The 23895-nt window shown below is 41.8% G+C and overlaps 1 protein-coding gene across 1 annotated transcript in view; it reads right to left on the bottom strand.

Annotated features, from left to right (window-relative positions):
- Positions 1-208: 208 nt before the first annotated feature.
- LOC115528201 (BRCA1 associated protein) overlaps positions 209-23895 on the bottom strand; it is a 28790-nt gene continuing 5103 nt past the window's right edge. Inside the window, exons 5-12 of the mRNA XM_030336141.1 lie at positions 19373-19486; positions 17514-17662; positions 11776-11851; positions 11184-11322; positions 10701-10810; positions 8193-8282; positions 4794-4897; positions 209-2605 (exon numbers count right to left, since the gene is read on the bottom strand). Of these exons, the coding sequence (XP_030192001.1) occupies positions 2242-2605; positions 4794-4897; positions 8193-8282; positions 10701-10810; positions 11184-11322; positions 11776-11851; positions 17514-17662; positions 19373-19486 (1146 nt within the window). The 3' untranslated portion in view covers positions 209-2241. The remainder of the gene's footprint in view (positions 2606-4793; positions 4898-8192; positions 8283-10700; positions 10811-11183; positions 11323-11775; positions 11852-17513; positions 17663-19372; positions 19487-23895) is intronic.

Genomic DNA, 23895 nt, shown 5'->3' with positions numbered 1-23895 from the left:
ATATTTGGTTCAGCTACTTTTTATTACTTTGGGAAGCTGGAGCAAAGGGGGGTAGGAAGATGAATAAGCTAGCTGCTCACTATATTGTTGAGGGGATGGTTTTCGTGCCGTTTTAAAATTCAGGTCATTGACACCTTCTTAGGTTATTTAGATACAAGCTCCCAAGCAAATGTCAACCAGTGAGACACAAATTTCACACGGGGCAGAATCATTTCAAAGTTCGGTTATTTTAATGCAATTTCATTGTTCAAGGTAGTACGGATATCTTAAGTGGTTCATTTCCATCCCGAAGAAAATACTAACAGTTTCTATCTTATGTAATTTTGTCAAAATCAAACATGACTCTTTGACCTTTTTCAAAAACACTTTCTTTATGTATCTTGACAAGATGCTTTTTTTTCTGGAAAACATTTTTAAACCTTCAAGTAGTTTGGAAGCATTTGCCTATTTGCTCATTCCTCTGGGCACAGCCTTTCAGGGCACTTATCCCACCTGTACTGAAAACCTCTGTTCCCCCAGCTGGTGGTGGGGCTGCTTGGTGGAGGTGATCATGGGAAAATGAGGAACGAGCAAGCTTTGTAAACTACTTCTAATTCTCGTAATTAGTATGCTACGATCCACCCCAGCTTCTGCAAGGTCAGACATGCAAGACAAGTACTTGGCCAAAAAAGCAGGATTCTAACTAGTGTAAAAATAGATTTTAAATAAAATAGAATCTCTATAGGAAAGAGAATTAGGTTACGCTTTACATTCCCACTCTTGCTTTAAGGTGTCTGTATATGTAAGTCCAAGGGGCACTTCCAGAGTTGGTCTGCCCTAAGTAGAATTTGAGAATGTCTGAGTACATTCATTTCGCAAAGTTACAGGTGAGGGTTTCTGGGAAATGCTCCAGCGCATCCCACAAAAATGGATGGTGATTAGCAATACAGTCTGTGTGCTAACAAGGAACACGAAGGACATTTACGCCAAAGGGGATGAGGCCTAACCATAGGCTAAAAACAATTCTAAGATGTGACCATTGGAAAACTCTGGCTAATTCTAAAGCAGAAAACAAAACCCATCATTTCAGGGTCCAGCTACCCCTTCTGGAAGCTGAATTCCAACACGGGTCTTCCTTTAACTTGGCTTAATTACTGCGTATTATGAATTACTTGACGTTAAGGTTTCTAGAGAAAGTACACAGCCCCTCTGTTGGCTCACAACGAGCACTGCACGACTGTTTTAAAGGGGCCCTGTTAAAATTCTAATTTTCGGATTTAGAAACAGCCTTTGGTTGTATCTTGAAAGCATAACTGAAAATCTGCCCAAGCTCCCTCTAGCCGCAACCTGAGCATGCCGCCCAATCTTTTGTAAACATTCAGAAAACACTGATCCTAGCAAAATACACAATCAGCTAGTCAGAGGCCTCGCTGCCCATTTTCACATGGATGACAAATCCGCTTGCTGATTCTTGCTAGATGCTAGGAAATCCACTCTGAGATCGGAGTCTTAGAGCAACCATTCAGCCTCCTCTTTACTTGAGGTTCATAATGTGGCCTGGAGTCATCGAAAATAAACGAAGTAGAAGCACCACCATTTTCCCTACACTGAGTCTGCTCAGCCTGCCCCAGGGTTGTTTGTTTTTCCTGGCTAGTCCTAGAGCAAAAGAAGGCTGCTGTGACAGGCTAGTGACTAAAGGTTTACAGGCCCAGCCTCTTTTCATATGACATTCAACCAATTCTTCTTCCCAGACGCAGGGAGGGGATGACAAGGACGTCAGACTAACACCGGGGAGTTTTCATAAATCCTCAGCGGCCAGTGCAAACCTCTCTTTAAAGCAGCTGCTAGACCTCAGGTAACGTTACCTTTGAGGTTACAAAAAAAAATTCGACATCTTAAACCGACCCCAGACCTGAACGTCAGATACACGGACTCAATAAATACAACGGAAAAATGCACAGCAGAGCTGGGGCTTCTATCAAGTAGGAAGGCAAAATGGTCATTAGAATGTCTGAGGTTAGTGAATTACTACGGTTGAAAACAGCAGCCACCTTCTAAAACACGGCCCATCTCCATCGGCGCTCCTAGCCAGCAACCCCCTACGTTTATCACACCACACGCCAGCAAATGAAAGATCCAAACAACTGCGGCTCGGTCCTCACTTGTACTTATTTAAGGTCCGCCCTCACATTTAGCTGAAGCCCCAGCACACCCTCACTGCGCCAGGGAAACCAGTCTCAGGGACGTCTGTTTCTCAGAAGGTCACTTGCCCCTCTTGCTGCGGCCTTTCCTGGAGGGCAGCTTCCCGCTGCCCCCCGAAGAGGGGGCGCTGGAGGCTGAGGCCATGGCGATGTTGATCTGTCCCTCCTGGATTTCCTGCCGGGTCTCAGCAGGCAGGTGGTTGATCTTCTGCTGTGTCTCCAGGTAGAACATGACGTCACGCAACTGCTCCTGGATCTCGGTGATCTGCAGATCCTTCTGGTCGCAGGTTTCCTTCAACACCCTCTCCTCCTCCTTCAGTTTGTTCTGCAGGAGGACTTGGTTGGCACGCAAACACTTGTTCATTTCCTGCTCCTCTCTGAGCTCTGTGGTGAGTTTGGCCACTTTTGTGTTTAGCTGAGTGCACCTTTTGCAAAACAAAGGAAGACAAAAGCATGTTTTTTCATTTGCCGACACAGTCCGCTCTCTGCTCTGGGATTGAACAGAGGCGCTGTGATCTCAGAATCCATTTAGGGACTGGACTCCTCCCTCCTGTGGCGGAGGGAGACTGCCACCACAGTCTCCACTGTGCTGCCACTGCGACTGCTGTACGAAGCAAGGATTCCGCTCTAGTCAGCGGCGTAACAGTTTTTCTAAGTCTCAGAAATTTTTCAATAGTGTAAATGATTCTATGATTCATGGTAAAACTTCTACTGCTCCTTTGTTTTGCAGTCTGTGGTTAAATAGATGGCTTACAGATAACAGCTACGATAAAGAAGTTATGAGGAAAAGTGACATTCTTGGAGAGTCAAGTGCTCTGACCTCACTGCATTTACTGGAGAAGAGTTTTCAAGAATAGGGAGTGCCTTATTCTTGATGCTCAATCTTACTCACAAGAATTACAAATTAAAGCATCACTGGATATACCATTTTTATGTATCGGAATGCCAAAGAGCTCAACCGTGGGAAAAGAGGAACTTCCCCGCGTTGGCACTGGAGTGCGAACTGGTACAAACTCTTCGGAAGTCAGCGTGGCAGTAACTCTAAAAACCACAATTTCACATGCCCTCTGACATACCTATTCTAGGAACTCATCCAATAAAATATATTCGAGACTGCACTAAAAGAAACATGGAGAAAAATGCCCATTGCACTATAGTTTATATTAGTCTAAGACTTGAGACAACTTTAAATGTCTATCAATAGGGGACCGGTTAAAATTATTAGGGAACCTCCATACAATGCAATACCATGCAGCCGTTACAAGTGTCAGTATGAAAAAAAAATCTCAGAAACGGAATATTTTACCAAACAGAATACCTAATATTATTCTATTTTTCTAGAAAAAAAGATATGTGAGACATTCAAATGGGTACAACAAAAGATCTGGAAGAGTAAATATTCACTGGTACCATCAATGAATAGTGGTAATCTTTAGATAGCAAAATCTACAGCCTGGAAGAAAACTTCCAATTTTAATTCTTTAATACAGTTGAATTTGTTAGGGAGCTGAAAGTATAGAATATTTTAATTTCTACTAATCCTGTAGTGTTGCTTTTAGAACAGTTTAAAAAAAGAAAAAAACCTTTGGGGCGCCTGGCTGGTTGTCAGTAGAGCATGAGACTCTTAATCTCAGGGCTGTTGGGTTCAAGCCCCACGTTGGGTGTAGAGATTCCTTAAAAAATAAGATATTTAAGAGTGTGGGGAAAGAAATAAAAAAAAGAAAATATTTAAAAGAAAAAAAAAACCTTTGGTGGAGAGTCTTGTGGGTGATGAAAAAATTTTGAAACAGATGATGGTGACAGTAGCAGGATGCTGTGAATGCCACTTAGTGCCACTGAATTATACACTTAGAGTGAATAGGACAAATTTTGTTATATAGATTTTACCACAATACAAAGAAAAACTATTAAAATAACTTTTGACAGTGGGGAAAACAGGTGAAGGGTACATGGAAACTCTTTGCGCTATCTTAGCAACCTCTGTAAACCTGAATTTATTCCAAAATGAAGGTTTCTTCAAAAAAAAAAAAAAAAAAAAAGCTCTTAAATATTCTCCTTATTTTTCATCCACTGTCTGGAAGTAAAAAGCCAATTATTTTTGTGAATATACCTAAACTAGAAAGGTAATTTCCATGAGCAGCAACTATCTCCCCATATCACAGTAGTAGAGTATGTTCTTGCCATGCTGTTCTTGAATTTTTTCCTCCATATTCAACAACTCTGGCCTTTAATTCCTGCCCAAGGCCAGAATACACACCATGTCCGGCTCAGACATATTCTCTCTCCTGCCAGTTCTCAGCCACCATGGCTCCGAGAAGCTGCAGCTCTGAGCACAAGGGAATTGCCCTCTACAGGCAACAGTGGAAGATATCTGCACATACAGCGAGCACAGACATCAGCAGAGAGCTCTGCATTCCACACGGCACCCATCTGGCATGTAATGCTGTCGTTTTTAATCAACAGGAAGTCACAGTAAGTTTGCTCCATAAATAGGGAGACCCCTGAAAACCTAGAGATAGGCACCCTTGAAAAGGAAAGCGTGTTCATAGGAATGGAGGAGATTACCTGTAAAAATGAAATAGCTAAGTTAAAGAAGAGACCAATTACACCTACTTTCTTTCCACAGACTGCTTTTCTTTTAGGAGATCATTTAGTCTGTGCTCCAGATTGTCACATTTCTCAATTGTTTCTTTAAATTTGGTCTTCATGTTGTTAATCTGGAAGAGCAAACGGAGATCAGTTTCACTTCAAAGAGGCATAGTTTTGTGGGGTCTCTGGGGCTAACTTCACAAGCGTTTTTTCAATGACCTGTCTGTAACTTTGATAAACCAGACTAAGAAAAGGTGAGATCATTTGAAAGAGCTTCTGTAACAGAAATAAACATTTTGAGAAATGCTTTTTTTACCCCTTACTGTTTCTCTATACAAGGATGAACAACGGATCACAGCTAAACGGCAAGTGAAACTGCTCAGAAGTAAAGAGTGAGCCTCAGGCAGTGAGGCAGGAGACAGTCTGTCAGAGGCCAGACCAGAGCCTCTTCTTAACTCACCACGTTTTTTTCCTCCTGAGATCACATTCCAAAAATTACTAACCAAATAATCTAACAAACTAATCTAATCCAAGAAAATTGTAATAATGGATTTTAACTGTTTGGGTCCCTACCCCCAAAAAAAACCTCATTATTAAATTTTCTCATGTACCATGAAGCCACATGGAACATAAGCAGTTCTTGTTTTAAGTTAATTTATAAATGCAATATAGAGAGAACGAATTCATGTTACATTGTCTTATAAACTGAAGAGAATTTTAAAATTCTGGCGTATTACGTGTCAGAAACCAAGAGTCTGTTGAAGTCTAGCTAAGCAGACATTAGATTCAGTCAGGTGTGACGATCTACCCAACTGAGAAATGCCTCACCTCTACCAGTCTGACGACACAGGGAGAAGACTGGATGGGAAGTAGTGAGGCTGGGTGGATCGTGAGGCAGTAATAGCTGAAAGGGCAGGAGCTGAAAGGGACTGAGAATTTAAATCCTATGGCCCAAGCACCAGCCAGATGTTTTGTAAGCAGTATCTCCTTTATATCTGATAAGAAGCCAGAGACTTCAGTGTGTCAACTTTATCAACAGGCTTACGGAAAGGTGAGGCAATATGGCCAAGGTTACCCAGCTAGAGCATGGTGGGTCTGGGACTGGACCCAAGTTCTAAACCTCTCTTCACTACATTGCAGGCCATAGCTGTACGGGAAACGAAAAATGAGCTTTAGGCATTCGTTAGGGAATGCAATTAATCCTAAAGGGTCTTAAAAGGCAGAGAGAACCCTAAGCTTAGCTCTCAAGTGTCTGCACGAAGCACTTTAGGTACCCCCCGTGTGGAAACGCCTAGTACTGAGGCTGTGTTTTGAGTGTTCCTCCTAGGGACTCAGGACTTGACACCAAGTGGCAGTAACCAGAGCTCGTCCTCCTGAGTGCTGTCGGAGGCATGTCCTTCCCATGTGTGCTCTAACTAAGCCCCATTCAGAACCGGTACAGCAAGTGACCCTGAGTTCCTCTGGAAAGGCACCTCCACCACTTGGAAGGTTCTGATAAAAACTACATCAACAACTTTGAACTGAAGATCTTTTTTGTTTTTTTTGACGTTTTTATTAATTTTTGAGAGACAGAGTACGAGCGGAGGAGGGGCAGAGAGGGAGGGAGACACACAATCCGAAGCAGGCTCCAGGCTCCGAGCTGTCAGCACAGAGCCCGATGTGGGGCTTGAACCCACCAACCGCGAGATTGTGACCTGAGCCGAAGTCGGACGTTCAACTGACTGAGCCACCCAGGCGCCCCTGAACTAAAGATTTTAAAGCTGGTGTTAAGCCTTAATTTGAGAACCTTGATTTCTCCTCATTTGTAGGCATACCCAGAAACTGGGGCCAACGGGCCTGACATATGTGTGAGCCTGGGCCTGCCTGCTTAATTCCAGGATAACCCTAGCTACCACACGGATGAGACCTGAGCCTGGCTCTGCAGTCCCTTTCTGAAGATCTAGTTATGCCAGGGACTCACAAAATTACTAAAATAATAATTTAAGGATTTATTTGTTTCATTGTTGTTATCTTATTTCAGAGGGAGAAAGTACGCATGCACAAGCGCATGTGCCTACATGGGGGAAGGAGGCAGAGGGGGAGAGACTCTTAAGGAGGTTCCGCACTCAGTGCAGAGCCCAACATACTGAGGTCGATCCCACGACCCTGGGATCATGACCTGAGCTGAAATTAAGAGTCGGACGCTCAGCTGACTGAGCCACCGGGCACCCCAACTATTAAAAAAAATTGAAAAGCCTGTATTACTACTAAGAGGATCAGTGAATTATGAACACTGTCCCTAGAACCTGAGAAAGGTTCTTGGAACTCCCATTCTATGTGAACCCTCAGGAGCTCACTGGTTTTCAAAATGCTTTCTTTGGAACCGTCAGGGTCCCTTGTACCTGCTGGAGACGATGGGAAAACCAAGCAGGTGAAGTTCTGGACCCTCCATCTGGGTTTCCACCAAAAACACACCACTTGCCTCTTCTACCTGGTGGAGGAGTGAGTGGCATCTTCTTTCAAGGATTTCGCTAAATTTGAAAACCTGTGTCCTAGACAAACAAGGCATCACGGGAACCACCGAAGCTCTAACACCTCAGCCTGATTTTCTTCTCTTCAATTTTGAAGGGCTCAGCACCATCTTGGTGCCACAGAAGCCCACACGCAGCTCCTCAAAGCAGCTGTTCCCAAGCTGACAAACCAACTGGCTGACTCAAATTACAAGTCCTCATGTACATACTTCTATTTTTTTAATGGAATTGCACAAGGCGTAGAAAACCTGATTGAATTAACAAACAAATCTCTTCCCAATCAAAAATACCAAAATACTCAAGTCTTTAAATCCAAGTTTTCTTTTTTCAGGGTACGTAGCAGGTATTTTGTTTCTTCCTATATTTAGTGTAATACAGAGCTCGGCATACAATTTTAATACATTCTTTTCGATTTGCTAACCCTAGGTGAGAGTGTATGTTGGCTTCCCTCCCTTTCTTAAATAATGCTCAGCTGACAGCATTTGCAACAGCATATTTTTGCCTCTTCCTTTTCCTCATTTTGACTAATTTCATTCTCTTTGTGGTCTAGAATTTCTTGTTGCCTGACACTGCCTTCAGGGGCTATGTCTGTAATATAATGATGATGATTCATGTTTTTAACCACTTCTCTCTGGAATCCTGATCTAAAGTTAGATTACCGGGGTGAGCCGACTGATTCCAAATTCTTGTTTTCTTTCTTCTCTCCGCCGCTGCCCCCCCCCACCCAGGCTTTATTGAGATATAACTGACATATGACAAAGGTTTCTTTTTAGAGGCAAAACAATTCTCTATCTCTGTATCAGCCTAAGAATGATTCCAGCATTCCTTTTTTCTTGTATTCTGTCTTCTCCCATCCCAACATCAGATAGCCCTGCCATGTGGCACGTCAGCAGCAGTCCAGACAGAAACTTACTTCCTCTGCTGTGTCCTTCTCTATCCGAACTATCTTGTTTTCCCAGTAGATTCGTTGAGATTCCAACTGGCTTGTTAGTAAATACGAATACTAAAAACAGAGAACAGACACCAACAGATAAATCACTGTAGTTTCTGAATTTCAGTTAAAACCTGACTTTTATTTATTTTTATTAAAAAAACCAAAACCTGACTTTTAATGCTCTACAGAAGAGTAAATACAATCATCAGAACATGTATTACATCTTGGTTATTCTCTGCTCAACAAACCATGGGAATACAGAGATGTCAATTACACTCCTGACCTGGAGCTTACAATCTAGTCTGGACAAGAAAGCAGAGGAATGTACATTAGCAAATAAGTTTCTGTTCAAGCTAATTTTTTAAAATAATTTTTTAAGTTTATTTATTTGTTATTGAGAGAGGGAGAGTGAGAGAGGGAGAGAGAGAGTGAGCGCACAAGCTGGGGAGAGGCAGAGAGAGAGCAAGACAGAATCCAAAGCAGGCTCCTGGCTCCGAGCTGTCAGCACAGAGCCCCACATGGGGCCTGAGCCTGCAGACTGTGAGATAATGACCTAAGCCAAAGTCACACATCCTACTGACTGAGCCACCCAGGTGTCCCATCAAGCTAATTTTAAGAAGAACCCCAAGGTTTTTAAATCAAAGTATTAAATCAGCTCACCCCCCTCTAGAAAGCTGTCCCTGTCCCTCCCAGCCTGGGGTTAAGCACCCCTCTCAGCTCCCTTAGTATAGTGCCTGTCATTAACAGCACTTAGGATGCTAGCACTTAATCACCAGATCTCCCTGACTAGAATATGAACTCTTCGAAAGTGAGGGTTCTAACTTTATTTCTGTAGCCTCAGTGCCTGGCACATGCTGGACGTCAGGAAATCTTTGCTACCTGACTGCATGAATGAATGAACAACATGAATGAATGTGTAACTATTGAGAAAGGATAGATGGCTTATGACAGTAGGGTCTGGGAGGACGTCTGAGAGAAGGAGATATATGGGAGGGCTCTCAACAGAGAGGTGGAGGAGACAGGTAAAGACAGAGATCTGATTCCAGAGAACTACTGGACCCAGATGTGAGCTGTGGACATTTAGGATCTCTTCAAGATGAAGGAGTAACATCAATGAGGCTAGGGTGCAAGGTATGGGCAGATGGGGCCTATAGAAGGCCCGGGGACATCATATTGAGAAATGTGGGCCGTGGAGTAGCAACATGACATCTGCATTTCAGAAAAACCATTCTAAAAGACTAAAAGGAGATCTGAATGTGCTTGTAAGCTAGAGAAGAGAAGGAAGGTGCCAGAGGGAGAAAGGACAGATGGGAGAATGTGTGTGTGCCCCTAGAACGTACACTCCACGAGGGCAGGGAGTCTGTTCAATGCTGCATTCCCAGCACCAAGAAGAATGGCCGACAGACAGCAGCCCTCAATAAACATTTGTTGAATGAATATACCTAGAGTTAATGTGGAAGGGTTACTTCTAAAAACTTAATGTAAAAGGTTTAAACTTTTTCATATCAATACAATTAATGGTAAAAACATCAGCCTTGTCTTAAGCCATTCTACTCAATCTATTAGACCATAATGAAGTCCAGAGATGACCAAGCTTTCAAATATCCATTTCCTCCCCAGGCTAAGCTATTTGTTTTTAAGTTTTATTTTAACGTTTATTTATTTTTGAGAGAGAGGGAGAGACACAGTGCAAGCAAGGGAGTAGCAGAGAAAGGGGGAGACACAGAATCTGAAGCAGGCTCCAGGCTGTCAGCACAGAGCCCGACGCGGGACTTGAACTCACAGACCGTGAGACTCTTAACCAACTGAGCCACCCAGGCACCCCTAAGCTATTTGTTTTTAAAACAATCAGATTGAAATTAATACAAAACAAGACTCATTTTAAACTTTTCCTTCATTATCGTAACGTTTACAATATACTAATTTTATAGTAGGTGGGATTTACTACTACAGTGAAAAATCAGACTGTGCTAATTTTGTTGTTTCTTCAACTATATATGAATACTCCCAAATGGCTTTAGACATACATATGTAAACATCAAATTCATAAAATACATACTTTGAGTATGTAAGCGTCTACTTCATAAAATGTCCAAGACATGTAAAAAAGCTTCCTGGGCATGGAAGGGTGCTACTGGGGTTTCCTCATTCTGACCTGCTCAGTTTCCAACTGCTACTGTGATGCCAACAGGAAGATTCTTAACTTTCAGTTTTATTGCAGCTAGAGAACCACCTTAACATCGAGCTTGAGACAATGAGAAACATCCCATTCAAAATAGTAAGACACAGTGAAGCACAGACTTCCAAAGAAGAAAATTAGATAGAATAAAAGTATTTTAATAATCCTCCATAGCAATGATAGAACTTTAAAAAAAAGTTGACATACAGAAATAAATGGCAAGAGTAAAAGCCCAAGCCACTTTTTAAGGTAGGATAGTAAAAAGCAGTACAAAAAGGTACTTAGTAATTACTAACAAAGTATCTTACCTCTAACTGTAAGGCATCTATTTTCTCTTCCTGGCAAGTATCACCCTCACATTCATATTGTACTATTTTTCCATCTGTTTTACTTGCAACCAATCGATGGACATAATTATCTAAAGAAAAGAATGAGTCAGTCAATCAAGGCTTGTTTCTTTAGAATGAAAAGAATCTGCATATACTTTCAACTTGGCCAGAATTTTTGTTTTTACAGGTCTAAATTAAATGCCTTGCAATACTTCTGTACAAGTGGGCTAACTCACTTGAATTTAAGAGTCAGAGGGCAAGTATAGAAGTATTAACTCTCTTTATAATGTGTAATTCAGGCCATTTGCAGGAAATAGTGTGCTATGGGGCACCCTGAGAATTCAAGTTTGCCACAGCAGTCAGGAAGATTTCAAGCTGTGAGAGAAGAGGAAGAGGAGAGGTTCTAAGGGAGACACGTTCATGCAGAATGAATCCAAATTAGAAAACAAGAATGGCCTTCACCTCCAGCATAGTCCCAGACTCGATGGTTGGTAAGCTGCATGGCATACGTGTGCTGGGTTTCCTCAAAGTGCTTATAAGCATGTCGACTTACATATCGTCCACATCCTATGTGGCCACATATTAAACAAATCCAAAGGTTCTGCCAAGGAGAAGACAACATCTTAATTAGTTGTACAAAAACACATGACCTGGCTCACTCAGAGTGGGAAAGGCCCTGACACAGAATGAAGGTGAATTGTTTCTACAGGAGTTTTGAATAAATATGTGTTTGAAATGCAAAAAGCAAGGGTGCTTTTATGGGTCATTTTCTCCCTCTGGTTTTTTAAGGAACTCTAGGGAAATGGCAAGACAAATATTCATAATTTATCAGTAAAAGCCTAGTCTTTTTCAAAAAACAAAAAATAAAAGCACAGAGATTTTTGCTTCAGAGTGTAAAATAACGTATTCATATTTCTTGCATGACCTTAGACAAAAGAAAACAAAAGCATCAGTCTGAAAAAGAATTTAAAAGAATTTAAGGCACACAGGGCAAAAGAAATCCCCAGAGCATTAAAGCTGTGTTCATTATTCTTTCCCACCAGCCATTACTTACTTCCTGAACGCCACACTCAAAACACTTATTCTCTTCTACTGGCTCTGGAGTCTGGCAGTATCGGCACACAGGACACCTGTGCAGGACACCGAAAGTAACAGCACAGATCAAATACAAAAGAGAGTTGTTACAGAACCAAAAGTCAAAAACCATATTTTAAATCTTCTGTCTCTCACGTACTGTCTGTTACAAGTCATCATAACTAAGGATATCACTCAAAGATATTTGCAAACAAAATGAAAAAAATAAACAAAAAATAAAACAAAACTCCCAAAATCTTGATAAAGGAGAAAAAAAGGGAGGAATCTTGATCTGCTTCATACCTTTTTTCACTCTTCTGTCTAAAGCTTAACCAAAGAACTAAATATGTGCAGGTTAGAATTAGGGATGTTAAGATAAGCTATGAATTTTATGTCTGGTTATCCATAAAGTATTTTTTTACTTCAAACAATCTACCTTACCTCCATTTCCCAAAGATCTAAATCACTCAAAATGTACCCTGTCCTCTCTAGATTGCTCCTAAGAGTTAGAACTAAAATCTGTAATAAATTTCACCCCCATCAAAAAAGTTGATATATTTCCTGAAATGCACATGATATTTTACCATACAATGAACATGTGGAAGAGGATACCAGTGCTAAGTACTCAAGTTTCAATTTACAAAAAGCCAATAAAAATGGCACTGAAGCTAAACGCACAGAAACAGAGAGGAGAAAGGTAGATGGACACCATGGGCTGCGGGGAGGGCGCAGTAGGGAGATGTTGGTCAAAGGGTACAGGATCCAATTATACAAGATGAATCAATTCTGGAAAACCGGTTCGCATCAATGTGAGTATAGTTGACAATATTGTATTGTTTTTGAAATTTTCTAAGAAGACAGACTTTGGGTGTTCTCACCACACACACAAAGGAAAAAAGGAAACTGGTAAAGAAGTTGATAGATACATGCTGATTGGCTTGTTTGTGAATATTTCATAATGTATATGTATGTTGAGTCATCAGGTTGTACATTAAACATTTTTTTAAATGTTTATTTATTTTTGAGAGAGAGAGAGAGAGAGAGAGAGAGAGAGACAGAGTGTAAGCAAGGGAGGGGCAGAGAGAGGGAGACACAGAATCCAAGCAGGCTCCAGGCTCTGAGCTGTCAGCACAGAGCCCAACACGGGGCTTGAACCCACAGATTGTGAGATCATGACCTGAGATGAAGTTTGATGCTCAACTGACTGAGCAGCCCAGGTGCCCCATGTACATTTTAAATATATACAATTTTTTTTTTAAGTAAACTTGGGGTACCTGGCTGCTTAATCAGTGGAGCATGCGTCTCTTCATATCAAGGTCATGAGTTCGAGCTCCACATTGGGGATAGAGGTTACTTTTTAAAAAGATGTTATTTATTATTTTTTAAGTAATCTCTACCCCCAATGTGGGGCTTGAACTCAAGACCCTGAGATCAACAGTCGCATGCTCTAGTGACTGAGCCAGCCAGGTGCCCCTAAATACATACAATTTTTGGTGATCAGTTATAGTTTGATAAAGCTGGGGGGAAAAGGCATTTAAAAATCCATTAATGCTTTTCTCTTATTCTCAAGAGAAAGTAACACCAAGTACCAGTCATGAATATTTTCATCAGGCAGGCAAAAATGATAGAAAAGTGGGTTATAGTTGAAGCTAACCGTGAATCGGCACCAAGAAGAAAGAATGCTTAAGATACACCTCACATCCAATTTGTTACCCAACTGAGTAAATGAAACCAAGAAAAGGAAATAAGCAGGAAGAACATGAAGTTCCTATCACAAATGAGGAGTTTCTATCTGCATTTCCTAAGAGAAAGCTAAATGATCTAGTCTATCTCTGTTTAGTATCAAAAGAGAAGCCAGACACACACCCTGACGTTTAGAGCAGTATTATCAACAATGGCCACATTATGGAAGCAGCCCAAGTGTCCACCAATAGATGAATGGAGAAAGAAGATGTGGTATATATATACAATGGAATACAACTCGGCCATAAAAGAGAATGAAACCTTGTCATTTGCAATGACCTGGATGGAGCTAGAGAGTATTATGCTAAGTGAAGTCAGTCAGAAAAGATAAATACCATATGATCTCACTCATATGCGGAATTTAAGAAACAAAACAAATGAGCAAAGGGGAAAAGAGAAGAGAGAGAGAGACAAACCAAGAAACAGACACCTAACTATAGAGAACAACCTGATGGTTAACAGAGGGGACGGTGATGGTGGTTAAGGAGTACATGTGTGATGAGCATCAGGTGTTGCATGGGAATGCTGAATCATATTGCACACTTGAAACCAACATTACACTGTATGTTAACTCTCTGGAATTAAAATTGTTTTTTAATGTTTATTTATTTTCAAGAGACATAGAGAGGCAGAGAGAGAGGGAGACAGAGGATCAAAGGGGGCTCTGTGCCGACAGCAAAGAGCCTAATAACGCAAGGCTCAAATTCATGAACTGTGAGATCATGACCTGAGCTGAAGTTGGACACTTAACCAACTGAGCCACCCAGGCACCCTTTTTTCTTTAAAAAATTTTAATGTTTATTTATTTTTGAGAGAAAGAGAGAGGGAGAGAGAAATCACTGGAATTTAAATTTTTTTTTAATGTTATTTATGAGAGAGAGCATGCACACAGTGCGGGGAGGGGCAGAGAGAGTGAAGGAGACACAGAATCCGAAACAGGCTCCAGGCTGAGCTGTCAGCACAGAGCCTGTCAGGGGGCCTGAACTCAGGGTCAGCGAGATCATACCCTGAGCCAAAACCCTAGAGTCAGATGCTCAACCGACTGAGCCACCCAGGTGCCCAGGGACTAGAACTCACTGGAATTTAAATAAAAACTTTTAAAAGAAGCTGGAAGACAAATTTGCAGAAACAAGAATGACAGCTGTAGTGAGCAGCACACAGCCATTTTTTTAAAAAAATTACGACACTGATCATTTTATTTATTATTATTATTATTATTTTGAGAGAGAGACAGTGAAGACACAAGTGAGTGAGAGGCAGAGAGAGAAGCGGGGCTCACTTGAAGCAGTGCTTGAACTCACAAACCGTGAGATCATAACCTGAGCCGAAGACAGATGCTTAACCAACTGAGCCACACAGGCGCCCCAAGCAGCAAGCAGTTTTGTCAAAGGTACAAACTAGCTCTGTCACTCCTTCGATCTGTGTGGCAGCTGTGGTAGTGGTTGGATTAAAAAACAATACGGTGCTTGGATGGCTCAGTCAGTTAAGCATTTGACTCTTGATCTTGGCTCAGATCATGATCCCAGGGTCATGGGATTGAGCCCCGTGTCGGGCTGTGTTGAGTGTGGAGCCTGCTTAGGATTCTCTCTCTCTTTCTCTCCTTCCCTCTCCTTCTCTCCTTGCTTATGCTCTCTCTTAAAAAAAAAAAAAAAAAAGCATAGTGTATTTACTGAGAAAAAGAGTCCTTAAAACAAACAGGGGTGCCTGGGTGGCTCAGTCGGTTAAGCGTCTGACTCTTGGTTTTGACTCAGGGCATGATCTCGCAGTTTGTTGAGGTCAAGCATTGGGTTCTGTGCTGGCAGTGCAGAGCCTGCTTGGGATTCTCAGTCTCCCTCTCTCTCTCTGCCCCCCCCCCCACCCCGCTCATTCCCATTCTCTCTCTCTCAAATAGATAAATTTTTTTTAATTAAACAATAAATTAATTCTGCAATCTTATTTCCTACATTATGCCAGAATGAGCTTTCTGGAATGTTAAGGATGATCCCTGAGAATTAAAAAGAGAAAAGGGAAAAAAATTACAAAAATCACCTTACTGGTATTATATATGTAGTAGTCTATGACATACCATCTCATTGATTAAAAGATGATTAACAGTTTATTAAACCCTTCCTTCCCCTTCAAAAATAACTTTTGAGTTGTCATCTTATCTTCCTGAGGAGATATTTGGGGAAACCTTCCCAGAATATCCTTCTCTGACATCTGCATGTGTCAAAAAACTACCCTCCAAGACTTGGTACCAATGCTGCCTTCTCCACGCAGCCCTTCTTGGCCACCCTCAGTGGGGAAACCAACTCTACTCTCTCCAGTTTCTACCTTGAATTGGATTGCACTTATGTACAGGTGTAAACTCCCTTAGCTGGCTGAAACTCCCTGCGGAGGATCTACGTTTGATTCTCTCCCATCCACCCCTAGCACTATTCGGTGCATATTATACTGAGGGCGGAAACTTACTTGCTGAAAGAACTGTGTGTTTTTGAGGATAGCCGTGAGGCTTGTCTATACAGACGGTTGAATTCCAGTCCCAGTTCTGGCCTTCTCTGCAGGATGCTTTCAACATGCTATGTTTCATGTCTGGGTCTCAGTTACCTCCTCTGTAAAATGAGGAGGCTGGACAATATGGTCCCTGAGCCAACTTCTAACTTTAAAATGCTACGCTCCTGGGGCAGTTAACCTGCACTGAGAGTTGAACTGTAGTGGTAGGGAACAAAGAAGCGTCCAGAACTTAAACGGTGTAGCAGACAGACACAAGGACACAAGATACAGATAAATACTTTATGGAGTGCATCCATCTCAGTGGGGCTTTTTTCGAGGGAAGACCCAGGGTTTATTTGCTCAAGGGTATTTTCTGAGCTCCTTACAATGCGCCAGGTCTCCTGCTAGGTAAGGGCACAGCAGTGAACAAGCCAGACAAGGTCCCTGCTCTGTGAAAGCTGGAATTCTTCTGGTCACTTGGGGGTGGAGAACAGATTCCTCTACATGTTCACCTTCCTAACTTCTGGGCTTTGCCATGTGATCTTGCTCTTCCCATGCGCATCCCCGCCCTCACAGTGCCTTCTCTCAGGTCCCCCTCTTTCCTTGGTTAACGCCTCCTCATCCTCCTGGAGACTGCCCTTCTCAGGCAGCCCTGGCTGTTATCAGGGCTCTACTTCCCTAGTCACAACGCTGCACACTGCTCCTTTGTAACACCTGTTACAGCTGTGACTGCACATTCATTTGTACAATTATTTGATTCTGTGCCTTCCTTCCTCTCTCTACTGGGAAACCCAGGCCACTGTCTGATTTACTCGTCTAGCTAAGTCCCACAGCACAGTTTACAAAGGGAGGAACAACCCTTGATTTATAATAAAACGAAACAGAACAAAACAAAGCAACAAAAAAACGTGGTACCACTTACCCCTCAGTTCTTTGCCTGTGCTATGCCACCCTACAAACAAGGCCTCTATTGCCCTGGGAAACAGGAAGGTGTAGGCATGTGTGTGCTTCATACTTAGTGACTGCTATTACCACTGGCCACTGAGCCATCAACAACACGCTAAATTGAAAATGTGAGACTACTACTATAGCCCAATTGGTAAGAAAGCCAGAGTAAATGGTAAACATCAAGTGCAAGTGATAAATGAGACTTCAGACTTAGATTTCATTTGTGTATAAGAGCCTCAAAGCTAAGCTTTCCTACCCCCCCCCCCCCATTCTCTGGCTTTTGGAAGCAAACAATTCATGCTGCTTTTGGAAACTCCACAAGGATTTTGAATCAGCATACTAAGAAGGACGTGGTCTAAGGATGCTGATTCCCATGTGAACAGAGGAAAGTGAAGAAAAATGGAAGGCCCTTCCGTGTGACCCCTTCACCTTTGTAGTGCCCAGGTGTATAAAGTCAAGCACCTAGAATGGCTCGTTTTTGGTGGTGGCTGTTTTTAATTCTGGGAAAGGGTGGTAACAGGCTTTGGCAGGGTGAGAAATTAGCTCTACACTCACGTGGTGTCGTCCCACCGCTGCAGGCACTGGCTGTGGAAGCTGTGGTTACATAACGTGGTGAGGATGCCATTCACAGACTCGTCCATGCGCTCCAGACACACCGTGCACTTGGGGAGCTCCGTCAGGTCCATCACGGGGAGGCTGGCACCCTACAGGGAAATACCTCACATAAGCCTGACTCTTCTTCCACAGTTCTAAGAGATCTGTTTTTAACTAACTAGTTTACCTGTTGCTTTCTGACTCCTGGTAGGATGTTTTCAACATTTCTTCTCTGTGCAAGTAGTTTAAATTGGTAAGATTTTCATCCATACAACAAATATTGACTGAGCACCCTTTATACTCATAGCACTGTGGACATGGTGGAGAACAAGCACACAAAGACCCCTGCCCTCATGGAGCTGATACTCTGGAAAGAGAGACTAGCTGCCAAAAGCTTAACAGAGAATCTCAAATGTTACCAGACTCCAAGCTCTACTTCTAAGGGTATGGAACTCTAACAACGTAAGTGAATGAAAGCAGCCGAGTAGAAATGGGACTGACTGGGGCGCCTGGGTGGCGCAGTCGTTAAGCGTCCGACTTCAGCCAGGTCACGATCTCGCGGTCCGTGAGTTCGAGCCCCGCGTCAGGCTCTGGGCTGATGGCTCGGAGCCTGGAGCCTGTTTCCGATTCTGTGTCTCCCTCTCTCTCTGCCCCTCCCCCGTTCATGCTCTGTCTCTCTCTGTCCCAAAAATAAATAAAAATGTTGAAAAAAAAAAAATTAAAAAAAAAAAAGAAATGGGACTGTTCCACAGAGTAAATGAAAACGTAGCGCTTCCTACTACGTGATAATAGCATCAACAACACTGGTTTATTTATTCATTTGACACACACTTATTGAGTCCTTGCTATGTAGGCCAGACACTGTTCTAGGTTTGGAACAATGGTGAGCAAAGCAGATTCGCCAGCTCCCAAAGCACAAGGTCAGGCCTTGTCCTCATAGAGCTTAAAATCTGGTAGAGAGGCAAAAGTCAAATTTATGAAAAAGTATAATTACCAGTGGTCATAACTGCTATGCAAGAAAAGTACAGGAATCTATAATAGGGTGTGAAATCGGGGGCATAACGGTCTGTGGTCAAGAAAGGCACCCCACCCCCACCCCCGCCACCGCGATGTCTCCCTTGAGCCCTGCCAGCTGTAAAGTGAGCAGGAATTCTTGAAGCAAAGATGAGACATACATGTAAGGACATGCTGAGAAAAATCACATTAATCTATGGTCCCTGAAGAGTAGTTTTCTATAGGAAATCTCTCAAGAAGCCGTATTCATTTAGAGAAAACAATCTCCTAAACTGAAGCCTTACATAGCACCTGGCACAAAGGAAGCCTGACTTTATCATCAGTCAATTTTTATTTTACCTAACCTAATGATAGAACAATCAAACCTGAATTTCTTTCTATCAAGCTGATTTCAAGGTAAAAAGACCTTTAGGTCTCCTTTAAAAGAAAGGAAATCTTAAAAATATAACAGAGTTGAATCTACTTTCTTTAGAAGATGATTTAAGTGAGCTGAGCACATTTTGTAGGAAGAGGTCCCACAGACGATGGCAAACCAGAGCAATTACAAATTGTTACCTAAACAGAGTTAAGGATCAGGACAGGGATTAAGGGTTGATATTTGAAGAAAAACACTTTTAGAACATTCCTATCACCCTAAAAAGAAACTTTGTACTCACTGCAATCACTCTTCATTCCTCTCTTTCCCCATATATATCTATACCTATATCCATATCTATATATCTATACGTATATATATGTTATATACATTCTTATATATATTCTTGTATACAACATATATACAAAATATAAGAATGATGCACACTTACATCTTCAGATTTTAGTACTTCAGCCCTTTCCACATACACCAACTGGCAAACATCATCTTCTATCGAGTTGAACTGGCGGCCGTTGCACGCCATATAAAAACTATCTGCGTCGGCCTAGGTATACCAATGGAGAAAAGGAAAAAATTAAGAGAGATATCCTGAAAACATGCTTTTATTCAAGATGCATAGCTTCAATTATTCTCTTCATCAGCATTTAAAATTTATACTTAGGAGAGAAAGCAACTGTCAAAAGTACCATCTACGGAAGCAGGAAGCAGGTTCATAGGTGAGTCAAACTGTGTAGGTCAATATCCCGCGTCTCTACAATGTTTCCTGATACATCACAATCTCACTTAAACCAGCAGAAGCTGCTGAAGTGCAAAAGCTGACAGCCAGTATGACTTTAATATTCAACCAACAACAGTCATCATTTCCCTTGATATCAGTATTTTTTTCCTCAAGTCAGGACTTTCTCAGCAGCTAAAAGCAAACACTTATTTTTGCAAAACTTAGAACTCAATCATAACTGATGATTGTTAGCAAAGAGTTCTTTTTAAAAAACGTCAGCATCTATGTTAGGGAGAGTAAAGGACCACAGGTACTGGTATGGAGGAAAAAGCCAACTCCTTCTCTTCAATAAGCCAATAATACATCATAGATAAGGATCCCATTGGGAGGTTTTAAACAACCTAGTGTATAATATTGAAAGCAAAACCTTTGACCAAGATCAAGAGGTTTAAGATGAACCAGTCTTTAAAACACAAATGGTCTTATTCCTTGAGGCGGAAGATAGACTCAGGGGAAACAGTCCCCTGTAGGTAAGGCTGCAAAGGCACCTGTGCATTTGTGAATATGAACACAAGTAAACCAAACCTTCTAGTGTAGCCTTAACAGAAAATAACAAAGACATAATTTCAGTTTTTAAACTCAGCAATTTTTAGAGGCATCTGAAAGGCCGAGGTTTGTCTAGATCTTACTCCCACACAGGCATTAACCCAAACACAGGAAGTTGTGTGCTTTGGCCCTACCAATGTAGACAAGTGCGCAGGGCGGGGGAGTTGTCCTACAAAAGGAAATGCCACTTTGTCAGCCTCTAGGATGAGATTCAAGTCTGTACCAGGCAAGAGTCTTGCCTGTCTACCTTCATAGGATTCTGAACCTTACAGCAAAAGATTGCAAGCTTCTTGGCACCTTTTAATTTCACTCCAATGATGTAACTCAAGTGTGGATTCTTGATTATTTGTTTTCTTAATATGACCAAATGAACTAAGCAGCTGAGGAAGGCTAATCAATTCTGAACACAGATTCTGATTTTTTTTTTGGAGGGCGGGAGTGGGAGCTTCCTTTTCAGGAAACAACTGTATTGGGTACAGTGCATTTTAACTTCAAAAAAAAAAAAAATTTTTTTTTTTAAAGGCTCTGAGCTGTCAGCACAGAGCCAAATGTGGGGCCTGAACTCACGACCCGTGAGATCATGACCTGAGCCCAAGTCAGATGCTTAACCAACTGAGCCACCGGGTGCCCCTAACTTCAAAATGTTAAGAGCCGGTTCTTGGACAATAAATCTCTTAACTACTAAGAGGCAACCTAAAATGGCTTCCCCCGTTCTTCAAGAGCAACGTCTTTTTCTTCAAATGCTTTGGATGAGTAAGCAGCACAGTGGGCAATTGGATTTGTGTACTGAGGGAAGTGACCACTGAAAGTGAGGGCCACAGGTCAGCTTTCCAGGGCCTCAAGCACCACCAGGAGCTGGCTACACGTGTGCCAGCTGAGGAAAGGCAGACTCCTCCTCAGACCTCCAGCTCTGTGAATGGTTGCTACGTGACCGAGCTTTCTCAGAGGAAGGGTCAGTTTGTGAGCATGTGACAAAATCTACTTAACACCAGACAAGCGATTCTTTTCTTGAGGGAGTTGTGTATCCATGACAAGGAAATATATGTTTTGAACACATAGATCTCTTTCTTTAAAATCTCGGTATTGGAAATGTAGCTTCGCTCGTTTGAATATTCACTAAGCACCCAGCATGTGCCAGGCACGGTGCTATGTGCTAGGACCAGAGTAAAGAACAAAATACACATGGTTCCTACTTCAGCCCACCGCTGAAATGCACAAAACAAAAGCCTGAAACTAACTGCAAAAAACACAGAAGAAACAGCTCTTTTATTTAAAATGCTTGCATTGTATAGAGCCCAACATTTTTAAGAAGCCCAGTTTGGGTTTGTTGATTTTTTTTTTTTTTTTTTGAGTCTTTTGTTCTAATTGTTCTCTTCCCAGGATAAACTTTGAAAAAGAAAAACCCATTATGATCAAGGTTCCTTTACTGTCACAGTGATCAAAACTATAGTGTGGAAAATATATTTTTGCTTCTCAAAAGATGGGTCTCCTAGGCTGTCCCAAGCATGCAAATGAAAGTGAGCCAACACACTCTACAGAGAGCTTCTCTCTCCTTTTCGGTCCTCAGGCACTACAAAACTTGACCCCCTCCAGCCTTCCTGTGTTCTGATGAATTACAAATTCCTTACCCGAAGACTAAGTTTTCTGACGGTCACGGTACAACCACGTAAACGTTATCACTCTAGAACTACAGCATAAAGCTGAGGCCAAAAGAAGTTCAAGAGCTTATAGGAGATACAGAGGATTACTCTTTTTAAAAATTCTCTGGTGAAAAAAACCCAAAAAATTCTCTGGTGAGAAAAAGAAAGGAATAAGAATACAGTTAGCTTCCCAGGCTACAGAGTCTGGCTGTCTGTGTTTGAAATCTAACTCCTGACACTTAATTGGCTTTGGGCAAGTGACTTATCCATGTGTGTTTCCTCAATTATAAAAGATGAAACTAACAACACCTAGCTCATAGCATTGTTGAGAGGACAAGGAGCTAATATGTGAAAACCACTTATGTGGCCTGGCATCTAGTAAGTGCTTAATAGTTTTTACCTTTTGACTGTTTTTTCACTAGGGCCCAGTATTAATTTAACAACTTCAAGTCTTATACCAGGAAAGTGTTTTTAGAACTCAGAAAATCCCTGATAGGATGAGCCTCAGACCCTAATATCCAACATCAGCAATAAACAGTACAACTCATGATTCTCAGATCAAGGGTACTATCTCCATGGGGAAGGGCCAGCACACTGTTTCATTTGTCTCATAACCGTGAACTTGGGCCACCAAATCTGGTTAAAAGACAGGTGGAGAGACTGCAGAAGTACAAAGAAATCCATTAACAGTAGTGGAAACTTTCCACAGCATTACCTGCACACCACAAAGGGGTGGCCCTTGCTATAGTTTGTGGGTTTATCAGACTTCAGACTATTTAAAAGGTCTAATAAAGCTCTTAAACGTTCTTCCCCAATCGGTGACTTTTCCTGTGTTACTTGCCGATCTCCCTCAATTGTTAAGTGGGAGCTATAACTAAAATATTGCCATTACAATTTCTTACCAACAGTGACTATCTCCCTTTCCCCACACTTTCATCCAGTCCTACTGGAAGAAGCATATGCCCTAGGATTAAAGTGAGGCCTCAAATCTCAGTTCAGTCACTGGGGGCAATCTACTAACTTCTCTCTGCAGTCAGTTTTGTTTGTCAAACAAGGATAATAACAGTACTTATCTACTTCACAGGGCTGTAGTGAGGACTACAGGAGATAATACACGTTAAGCACTTGGTGCAACGAGTGGTGTAGAATTAAGCAGTCAGTAAGACTGCACATTATCATCATTATCCTTCGTATTACATGTGCTACCAGATTTAAAAGGTACCACTTGCCCACTGTTTGCAAAGCTCCTCAGTGACCATGGAAGGTCTCCCGACAGTCAGTGAACACAGCTGTTTAAGTGCTTTTCCATTTTCACTGTCACCTTGTGAAGTCTAAGTCTGCATGCAGGAAGGTTCATTATTTTAAATGTCTCACGTCAATAGTGGGGTATTCTGTAAAGGTTAAAGGTAACAATCACGTACCCTCTTGTACACAGAGTGCTACACTAAGGGTTCTCTTTCTGTGGCCCACAGAACAGGCCCAAACATAATCCAGCCCTCACTTCTCTTAATTTCCTCCCCATGGCCAACGAATGACTGCTACTGCTGTCAACTCTGGATTTCTGCAATGAGGAAGGAGAGGACAAGTGGGCCTCGTGTCACGGCTCCCTTTCACCCACAGATCTTGGTAACTGGTCAGAGGCAATGGCAAATGATCAAAAGGCACACCCACTCTTTGTCAATCTGTAAGCCAGAACTGTTGATCTGGGGCAAATTCAAGAAGGCTGTTTCCTAATGAGGTGAGAAAGAAGTAACTTTTGACAGAGCTGCATTTCTAAACCTAATGAATGGACAAATGTAACAGCCATTAAAAACAACAACAACAAATTAAAACCTATGGATAGGATGGCACTTAAATAACTTGGATAATACCTAAAGCTTATCTTATTTTCATATTCATACAAATATGAATGCATACGCTTCACAATGAACATATAAAACCAAGAGAATATTTTCCCAACACCTTTATAACTGAGGCCCCCGGAAAATG

This window comes from Lynx canadensis, chromosome D3, assembly GCF_007474595.2.
Source record: "Lynx canadensis isolate LIC74 chromosome D3, mLynCan4.pri.v2, whole genome shotgun sequence".
In the NCBI taxonomy this organism is placed as follows: domain Eukaryota; kingdom Metazoa; phylum Chordata; class Mammalia; order Carnivora; family Felidae; genus Lynx; species Lynx canadensis.
Note: the sequence above shows the minus strand (reverse complement) of the source record. Positions and strands in the feature narration are given on the sequence as shown.